The following is an 11136-nucleotide window of genomic DNA, read 5'->3' on the forward strand; positions in this document are numbered from 1 at the left end:
GTCAGTAAGAAAAAGTAAAACACATGTAAATTGTTAAGCTATGAGAAGAGAAATAGACTGCAAACTGCTTGGCTAATTTATTCTATGTAAAGTGCCATATTTTAAGCCAGTGTTATAAAAAAAACGACCAGTTTTGTCATCTTTGTAGTGATACAAAGTCTTGTACTTGTGTGTGAGACAAATACAGATAAGACTGTACACATTATCCTACTCATTTCAAAGCAAATTTTAATTGTGTGTTTGTCTCTTTTCCAGTCTTGGTATCTGGGCAACTGAGTGAACTCTGGAGGAAAGGTGATTGTCACGGCAGTGCTGTCCTGGAGGAAAGGGAACGATGCTGTCAAGATATTGCCAGAGGAAAAATATATTCAGCTTTGTAGAAACATGACATGTGGTCATACATATATAAAAAACATACAAAGTAATGTATTGATATATATGTATATACCAAGAAGTGACAGCCAGGATGAAGATGGATGCTGCTCTCACTCAGCCATTCTGCAGCCATAAAATGAACTATACTGTATGACACTCATCAGTTCTCACAAATGGCAAGTCAAAGTAATGGAGTGTAGTTGGTCCAGATAAACTGTAGACCACAACCAGGCCTCAGCACACCAGATCAGAAGAAGCCTGTAACCTAACCTAAACTGTCCCCAGGACGAGGCCTGTTTCCCAGGGATGGATATCAGTCTTACCTGCGTATCCTGGGTCTTAACTAAAAATCTGGTATAAGACCTCCTCTCTGGAACAGACATAGTCCTCATCCCTGTCAACACCCAGAATGCCCCTCTCCGCTGCAGGTGCTGCTTAATATATATGCAAATAAGCCTCCCGTATTTTCTGAACCAACTAGAAAGAGAGCTCCTGTTGTTAATATTTAATGTTTCTTTGCACTTTTTAATGTTATTGATATGTCTAAATATTTTGATTAGCCCAGTGTTTCCCTCCCTTCTCACCAAAAGACAGAGGCTTTGTCTTTTTTGACAATCACCAGCCTAAAACCATAAACTTGCTTTCTAAGTTCATGTTTTAAAGACTATTTGATAAAATCAGAAAATAATGAGTAACAGTGAAATTCAAGAGCTATTTTCAGGGCCCCTCCAACACAACAGACAATGCTACAGTTGGACACGACTATAGAGTTTAGCCTAGTGCTACTGCTATCAGAAAAGGTTGTTTTGAGCAGGGGACATCTTTTTACATGAACGATCGATTTGTCATGAAAGTACTTATCCAAGTGGCCAAAGGCACATTGTTTGGAGGAGACCTGCACCCTGCCAAAGAGAAACGACTCAGAAGAAATGAGAAAAGGCAAAGACAAGATTATGTGGAAACACAACCACAATTTAACTGGCTGTATAACACTAAATGTGTCTTAAACAGCATTGTGTGTGTGTGTGTGTGTGTGTGTGCGTGCTTGTGTGTGCAAGTGTACAGTATGTAAGTGCATGCATGTGAGTGTGTGTGTGAGTGAGTGTGTCAAAATGGGAATGTTGTTCCTGTATTTCTACACTCATCTTTGCTCTGTTTTGAGAAGATGTGTAGCTTTTGTTTGTGTCTCAGAAGTCAGTAGTGAGGTTTTTCATTTCATATAGGTAGGATAGAAGGAACGCAGCAGGCATTGCACTATGCTTAAGTTATGCTGGTGTGTGTTTTCTTAAAGTTATTGATGGTTATGACATCAGGTTGTTTGCATACTGACTTGACCTGAGCACAAAAGTCTTGTCTAGATGGTGTCTCATACAAGTTCTGGACTGTCTAGCTCAACTCCAGATCAACCTCAACAATCTTCGGAGGAACTGTAGCAGTTGGTTTAGGTAGGGGTGGGCTGGAGACAGCTGAATAGAAGGGCATTTTTTTGGCAATGCCAGGGTTGGTTTCAGATCAAACCTTGATGATTTACCACTTGAAACAACAAAGTCAAGCATTTAAAAATAAATAAATAAAAATAAGCCACAAGCTTGCTTTTTCGTGTCTAACTTTGACACAGAATATGCATTATGAGGGTGCTTTTGTGAGGATAAGATAGTATTCCCTTGTGGCTGGCTTTTCACAGCTTAATTTAGTCAATAACCTTATGAAAGCCATTTAATAGCTTAAAATCTTACATGCTGCATTTAAAGTTTAATTAGAATTCTTTCCATCCTTTGCATTTAATAGAGCCCAAAGGTTTATTCTTTTCTATGGGAATGCTGACATCTCACACATTCATAGAAGTCATAAAGAGTGAGATGTCAGTTCAAGGAACAGTAACAAAAGTTGTTGTCAAAGAGCTGAATGTAGATGAATAATACAATCCGGAATCTTCTTTTAAATTACAAAGCAGTCTGTTGAAATTTGTTGCATGGAGATGTGTATTGGTGTATCTTTGTTAAGGTGGCTCCAACTAAATGCCAAGTGTTTTTGCAGACTGTAGGCAAGGTCCCACAGTCTGTGTGCTTACATGTGCTCAGACTTGGGATTCCCCAGAGGAAGTGGGGGCTGATATTTTCATCCACTTTATTTTCCTTTTTCTTGTCTGTTTGTGTCTAGAAATTTTAGTATCATAGTTTTGGAATTAGTGATTTTGCACCATCTAGACCAAGGGTCTTCTCTGCCCACATGCATTTTTCTATTGGCTTTATATGCAGTCAGGCTGCATCTAAAAAAAAACTAAGCTTATGTCCATGTTATTCCCCTTTTCTTTCCCAGGGTTTGGGATTAAAGTTGACAGCAGTCAGTGTCTGCTAGGGGTTCAGATTTTGTACTGAGTGTGCTGATATGGACTGGGTTTTCAAACAAGGTTTCAGGTTTGGTTTAAGTTGGCCTAAAGCTGATGTATGCTGCATGCTGCTGCAGTGGTCGCTGTGCTGACCTAATGAATGCATGGCTCGAACTGATGATACCTCTTCCTCTCTGTCCCTATCCCTACCCCCGACCCCTTCTTCCTCTGTATTCTATGCTATATCAGAGGGCAGCGGAAGGGCTGGCAATTTCTTTAAATTTTAATAATAGCCCTGTTGTTAAACTTCTATTTTGCACGATATTTCATAAAACACATTATGTGCCTTGCCTTTAGTTAAAGTTCAGTACATTAATGGACAGTGTTTACACTTTTCATGGTACTTCTGGAAGCTTTAAAAAAGCTGCATGTGTAATTGCTTGGTATTAACCAGTGTAGCCGGTATACAATTTTAGGTTAAGCAGAGCCAGTGCCTGCCAGTTGAGATACTAGCAAACTTAGATTGAGAGAAAGCTCTCAATGTGGCCATTGAGCTAATATTATTTTGTCAAACATCGTCATTTGCCATAAGCGGTGTTGACACCACTTGTAGAGATGATCTGGTGTAGTGACTCTGGTGTTTAAAGGGAAAGTGGTAAAAGTGTGTGTGAACTGGTTAATTGACATTGACAGTGTGACTGTGTCAAATATGTCGTTCACTGTTTTGTTTTTCAATTAGGTGTGTGCTTTTCCAAAATGTGAACACTAATGTGTTGTAAATAAACCATACACTATTTTAGTGTTTAGTTACAGTATGCCCACCTTGGATCTGAAAATGCCACTTTGTAAGAGCAAAACCATTGGTTGTAAAAGTAGCCTGAGTCCTGCCTAAATGTTCACAATACAAACAAATTACAAAGCCATGAATTAGTTTGCGCTTTATCTGGATGCATTCACTTGACTATTTAACTTGGCTTTAAGGTTATTTTTTCAGCTACTTCTTCAGCTGTTATTATGTTTCTTGTAAAATTCAAGTTTTAAACAGCAGTGTGTTGAAAAATATGAACGTGGACCTATGACTAGTAGGGCTTGTACATTTTACTTTGACTGTGGTGGCCAAGATGTAGAGCAAAGGACTCGTGAAATGACAGCAAATTTGGGTGGGCTTATTTAGCAATGTGAGGGATGATGAATGGTGATGGGTGAAAATGTTAGTGGGAGAGAGACAATCCTGGAAGTCAATGTGAGTGCAAACCAGATTTCACAAAAAAAGGCAACAATTGTTCAGATTGCACAGTCCTTTAAATGTGTTATTTTGATTACAGTCAGCATTTAGAGAAATCTGAAATTGGATCTGGATCATGAACAAGATAGACATGAGGTTATAAGATGACCGATGATGCCTGATAGTGGCAGCAACACTTATTAGAATGTCTTAATCTTGTACTGAAACATAGGGGCTTTGTATAGGATGAATCATGCAAAATTAAACAATTAATTATGACCAGTATTATTTTCTATTGGCTGTAGTATCATCCATAAGGAAATTGCAGTTGAAATTAGCAGAATGGGTGTGGTTTATAACCCACAACAGGGCATATTATGGTTCATTATCTTCTTTTACAACTACCTTCGAGCCCTTTTTACATACTCCTGGGTGTGGCAAACCAGGCGTTCACCCGTGGTGGACTGTTGGACTACAATGTCAGGAAGTATCAAGATAGAGTTGCGCATGCGTAGTGTTGAACTTTTTACTCAAACGCTGTCCCTTCAGTTGTTGCTGCTTAAAGTCCCTAATGTGCTGACACAAGGTCTTTGCTTAATACCACCACCAATCCAAAATGCAACAAGACAAACAGTTTGCTTAGTCCTCTATATCAAACTCACTCAAACATAATATAATACATATACATAATATAATTTCTTCCACCCCTTGTGAGGAGGGGAAGTCCAATTGAGGAATCAACAATAATCAACTTCATTGTGCTCAGAATATCTGGAAATTCCCCACCTTGAGTGTTGATAAGAATAATGTATTTATCACAAAAATTAATTTGACATGCTTTTCAGGTCTAAAACCACTCAAAGCGAATCACTCCACAGTTGACATTCACCTATTCATAAGAACATTCATACACTAATGATAAAAGCTGTTGCATCTTTCTGAGGTTTTTATCTCTTGAGAACTGTTCATCCAATCTATTTCATATTTACAAAACTCACTCTGCAGCAGTGGTTGGGAGACAGAGACCTCAATTCAAGTCACTCAAAAAACACATACAACACACACACACACGTACAAACAGCAGCAGACATTTGTAGATAGGCTCAATTTACAGTATAATAGTTATTGAAACTTTTATGCAACGTTAAGGCATCTTTCCTGCATTTTTCACAGCAGTTTTAGTCCAGGCTGTACAAAGTTATGGGGCATTTCCTTTCACATATGTTGGTTTATCCTGGCTAAGTTGGACTCAGCATGTCAGCCAAGCACAGCAGGTTTTAACATATCCATTATAGCCAGCCACTTGATGGCCTTTAATAATGACACTCTTATGTTGAGCAGTGCTTAAATGAGCGGCTATAAAAACACTTAGCTCTCTGCAGTGGAGAGGGATCATCCCAAACAAAGCACTGCTAATTCAGAGATAAGACACATTCTTAAATCCTTCACAGTTAAAGTCCCCAGTGTAAAGTTATTCAAATCTTTTATCATGAAGCACCAAAACTGGGAAACATTGGCTTTTCATCAGCAGCAACTCAGCACGACATCTGGAACAGCTGAGAGTGGACATGGGTTAGGAACGAGGTGGAGGTATAGGTGCTGGTTATGCCTAAAAAGATGTCATCTTATTTCAGTTTTAAATATTTTGATTACACACTGCAAACAGTGTGAAGTGTGAAGTAGTTTGGATGAGCATTTTCAAGAAAGCTGCAATGCCTAATGCCAGAGGCCAAGCAACAGACACATTGGTAACAGGCCTTTCCATGCAACACTTTTCTCATGAAAAAGACAGCTGAATTGAAGTGTTTTCTCTGCTTATCAAAATAAACCAGCAGGGCAATAGCATGGAAACTGGAAAAAAAAACTAAAATGATTTCAAGACGCAGTGCCTTTCATGTTTATGTTTACTTTGTATACTGTACCTTGCAGTACATGTTAAATTTAAACACTACATGATTGTGTGACACGTCAACCTATTGATTGGTTTGAAAACATCACTAGCTGTGTAAATGAGCTGGCCAGGTCGTGAGACGATAAGCCATAAAACAACCCAAAGAGTTAAAGAAAACCTAAATGAACACTGACATCTGCATTTGAGTGGAAGTGAACGTGTTTTTTTGCAGTAATAACACTGCAGGTAAATGATTCTTCATTTTAGGTTGGATTATTTTCAGAGACTATACCTTTGTCCTATTTTAACCTCCTTTCAAGGCTGCACTTGAAAAAGGCTGTCAGAGTCCAAATGCTGCTAAATAATGTGGTGATATCACTCTATATAAAGGCACTAAAATTGTGAGAAGTTACCAAAGACAGAGTTCAGAACACATCAGAAACTTAATACTTCATGATAAATAGGTATCATGTATTTCCTGAATAGTGTTAAGGCATTAGCAGGAGAATCAAGTTACTGTATCAAGGTTCATTCCTTGCCATTCTATAACACACTGATGCAGAATGAAATGCCATAGTACACACACACAGTCTGTAATGTATACAAAAATTTAAGTAAAAAAACATATAGTTATTGATATATTTAGACACCTAAATACCAAGAAAGTCTCTTCATCTTATCTTGTTCCAGTGTATTCTGTCTTAATGATAACTTAATTCTGCTTCATCTTAATATTGCAGACCTAATGGGCCTTTTACACTGAAGACATTTTAACATGTATGTGTCAGTTTGGAAAGCAGAGGTGTAACTGATAAAATAAATGATGGCTGAGTTTCATGTAGCTGCTTCAGTTTCAGGGTCCTATATTGTGCATGTTGGCTCACTTTCACACTGTCATGGCTCACTTGGATGGATACTTGAAGAATGGTGCCATTGTTAATGTTATTAGAAACCCCTGTAATTTCCCTTCTATGACAGGTCCAAATGTTTAAAATGATCATGGCTTGTTGCTTATATACCCTTAATCCAGAGCTTAATGGCTGACAACATATTACTGACCATTGCATTATTATTACACTTACATTAATTATAGTAGGAATTGCAGTAAAATATTATTAGACATTATAGACCCGATTATAAATGTACTATGTTGAAGAGCTTTCGGCCAAGGACTACATGTTCAGCCACTTTTTGCCAATTTTATTCTTTGAAGATGCATACAGTCCATACAGTCAGGATTCTTATTGCCAATGTTATTAAAAATGTTTGACTATGTTCATAGTGTCTTTGTGGTATGTAACATTTACTTTAAATGTTGGCAGTGAAAGCATTAGACCAGACAGATGACTAGGGTACTCTGAGTACTAGGAATGCTGCTTTAAGGAAAATAACCAATGTTAAGTATTGGCAGTGTCATTGTGTTCAGTACCCAACATGTACATAATAAAAATGCAGTGTTAAGTTGTTGCTATGGACAGTTTAGGCTTTGTTTCATCATTGTTTGGGCATTTGACCTACCACATGAACAATTAGCAGTTCATTAACATGTCTGGCATTTTAATGAATTTAATATCTACATTATGATCCTGCTATTAGTTAACTATGCATTAGCTTCTTCTCGATAGTTGGGAACTACTTAGAATTGTGCGTAACTGGTTAAGTGTGACCACCAAACTGTTATGCTGCCTGAATGTGTCCCATGCAGTTGACAGTATCTCAAATGTTAATGAAGCAACCCATGAATTCACATCATCCACGACTTGGCTGTCTCTGCTGAACTTATCAACTTATCCATGACATAACTGTAGTTTTTGCCCCGAAGGCAAGTTGAAAAATCGAAAATCCTGCTTACTTTTGTGGTTAAAAGAAAAAAAAAAAATAGCCACCATATGAATGTTGTCAGTTTCTTGACACTGTCAAAAATATTTAGAAATTTGTTGACCACATTTATTGGGATAAATTTATTAGGTGTGAAGTTGCCACTAGATTTTTCTATACTTTGTGGTACAGACCAAGTGTTGTTTTGACCACTGTTAGCAGAGAATAACCAATATTTTTGAATGACTCCATTTGAGATGCATCATGGCAGAATTATAACTGCTTTCTGAAGCTTTTGACTGTAATTGGCTTATTAAAGTTAGTTTTGTAAGTAGTTTAACTGAATAGTGGCACTATGGGTGGTCATTCCCATTTTATAACGTATCAGCTAACATTGATCAATCTTTACCCGACAGCTGTGAGAGGAGCAAAGAGACTGTTGAATATCTAACAATTAAGTTTTGGGGGATGTTTTCCTAGAGGGCTCTTTTCTATAAAGTTATTATCATTCAACACCCTACTGCTGCGGTTGCCTGAAAACTTTGTAATTCTAATATGTGTTTGTTTTTTGTGTTTTTTTTACATGAATTGCAAGTTTGTTTTTTTTATTGCACTCAAAACCTTTTCTGTAATTCAGACTCACTGCAGATTGAACACCTTTCATACTTACTGAAAATCAGATTTTGTAGAGCTACAAGTTTTCCTGTGACAGTGATGCAATGTTAATTCCTTTCTGTATCTGCGGTTATATCACTTCTGCACACTGTTACTCCATGTGCTGAAGACGAGTTGTAATGAACAAAATAGTTATTTCTCACAGAAAATTTTATTGCAGTCTCATATTTTAAGTTTTCTTCCTATAATTTTTCAGTTGTTACAGTATATGACTGCTTCGCTAGCTTCCAGATATATCCCTTACATCAGAGAGAGCATAGGCATGATCAGCTTTCACCAGTTATTGCATGACTACAATTCGCACAGACCGCAGTTATGTTTGCATTAAGTGCACACTGGGACATTATATAGATAATTTAGCTATGGCATAACACAAAATCTTCGATAATCAATTATACATATGATAGATGATGAGTTGCTCTGCTATCTCAAAACAGTTGACATAGTGTGGGTGCAACACAGAGTGCATTATGGTCACTTCCAAAAGAAGACATTAAAACAACATCAGTGTGATGGCTATAACTCTGGTCAAACAAGAAACTGTCTTGTTTAACTTAACTAAATAACTTGTCCTAATATACAACTTTAATTGACACCTGCCAGTATGAAATGTGCACAATTTGGTATCCCAACATGAGAAAATAATAGATGAGGCAGAGGCAAGTTATGCTTCTTATCTACTGCTTACATTAACTCTGGCCTGAGATGTTCACTGTGGCTGACAGTGACAAAGGGCTGCTACTCTGGACAGGATGTAGTTTATAGCTTTAACAAGCACTTTAAGTAATTTTCCTGTGTAAATGTCAATAATCAACCTTCTCTTGCATGATGTAAACTGTACCTCTAAGACTACATTTAGACAGGGATAGGCAATTGTGTCAACACTGTTGCGTACTTGTCTTCTCATGGTTACATGAACTTGACAATTGCCCGTTTAAAGTTGGAGTGCTGTTCCCGTTTGAATGAATCTGTCTGAATCTATCTGAATCTGTTGCTCTGCCCTAATGTTATTCATCTGCTGTGGGGGATATTAACATCCTTAATAATGTGTCATTCTAAACATATTTAGCCATTGCTATCAGGAAATGCTAATGAATTCATTGCTGGAAATGAGTATGATTCCCTATGCAAAAATATACCATTAATAAATAAACTATACCAAAACCAGCCAAAAAAAAATGGATTGTTCCTTTCATTCATGTCATGATGGCAGTGTAAATTTGCAGTGACTCTCAGGCAATAGCCCTGCATCAATATTAAAACAACACAAATGGCTTCACTGGTGTGGGTGTATGTTCTTCCAAGTGTTGAAATATGATGAGAATCTGGCAGAATCTGAGGGGAGCCTTTAGTTGAATATTTCCAACTTGTGTGCATATGCAAATGTTTGTTTAAATGTTTGTAGTTGTACTGCATCATATCCATTCAACTTTCAAAGTTCCTCTTTGGGAAAGTCATTTCTAGAGGTCAAATTCTTCACGCCAGAAAGCCGGCATCATACACCAGTTTACATACAGTTTGCCCTTTTCAGTCGTATACATCTCATTTACTGAAAAAAGTTTGTTGCTTACAAGGTAACAAAAGGTTTTTTTAAAAAAAATAAAACTATGTTTGAGTCCTTTGTGCTACATTGCTTTTATAAAATGGAGTTTTGATGATGAATCAATGAGTCTCACAGCCTCGGGAATGAAGCTGCTCTATAGTCTGGTCGTATGTCAGCAGATACTTGGGTATCTTTTGTCAGCTTGCAGCAGGGTGGACAGACTGTGGCTGGGTGGGTGTAGTTTTTCAGTATACTTTGGGCTCTGTGCAGACATCACACTTTACTGATGTCACTGATGCTCTGTAGATGGTAGTCCAGTGATACTCTGGGTGCAGGACCTTTCAAGAAAAGCTGGAAATTGAGTAGAAAGGTTGACCAACCTGCCACTAGCAGCCCAGTCCCTGGCAGGGAAAAGCTTTTCTTTCCTTTCATTTTACATGTACTTTTCATTCCAACAAATGAAAGATCCACCTCGCTTTCAGCGACATAGCAAATTGTATTGTTGTGATTGTCTATTTGTGACCAACCAAAATATTTTTTTTATGTCATGCTGGGTTTTTACAAAACCTGAATTGCCTTACCAAGGCTGCAATGTGACACCAGAGCACAGGACACTTCCAAGCCATAGTACTAAATATTATCTATATATACGACACCTGAATGGAATTACAAAAATCAGATGTAAAGGGAAACTGAGCTCCACAAGGAAATACTGGAAAGACTGATGTCTGGGTAAATTGCCTGCTTTCCACTACTAGAGTGGCAATAGCCAGCTATGGGCTCACCAAGGTTCAGACCATGGTAATTGTTTCCTAAATATCAAAATAAAAAAAATTGGTCCTATATAACTGTATAGTCAGAGGTTGAAACATCTGGCCAGTTCTATTAGTGTCTGTGTGGAAGCATTAAAGCTTATTAAACTTTGTCTGTACCCCTGGGATCTATTTCTGGATAAAATTCTCACAACAGTACTCTAAATTAGTAGGCCACTGCAAATGCAAGATTTCTCCAGAAGTTTAGCTCGGGCATCTGGAATATTCCACATACACTGCACCAATTTAATGTCCTTGAATGAATGCACACCCTCCTTTTCCTCCTTTTTTGCAGACCGAAACTAAACATGTCTGATATTTTTTGGAAAGTTAGGAAACAGAATACAAAATACGTTAGCTACATCTGCATAACTGATTTTCTGAAGTTAGCAATGCTAAAAAAAAAAAGAATTTAATTACAGACGTTCTTTAATGTCATTAACGATGTTGTATGTAATTGCCACGGTA

At 37.6% G+C, this 11136-nt stretch overlaps 1 protein-coding gene across 6 annotated transcripts in view; it reads left to right on the forward strand.

Moving 5' to 3' along the window:
* nfic (nuclear factor I/C) overlaps positions 1-9492 on the forward strand; it is a 136154-nt gene extending 126662 nt beyond the window's left edge. For 5 of the 6 annotated variants that reach the window (XM_037116021.1, XM_037116020.1, XM_037116024.1 and 2 more), the window contains one exon: positions 256-9492. In XM_037116021.1, coding sequence (XP_036971916.1) covers positions 256-276 — 21 coding nt within the window. In that variant the 3' untranslated portion in view covers positions 277-9492. The remainder of the gene's footprint in view (positions 1-255) is intronic. The other variant, XR_005077956.1, reaches the window with a different exon arrangement.
* The last annotated feature ends 1644 nt before the right edge of the window (positions 9493-11136 follow it).

This window comes from Acanthopagrus latus, chromosome 11, assembly GCF_904848185.1.
Source record: "Acanthopagrus latus isolate v.2019 chromosome 11, fAcaLat1.1, whole genome shotgun sequence".
Classification (NCBI taxonomy): domain Eukaryota; kingdom Metazoa; phylum Chordata; class Actinopteri; order Spariformes; family Sparidae; genus Acanthopagrus; species Acanthopagrus latus.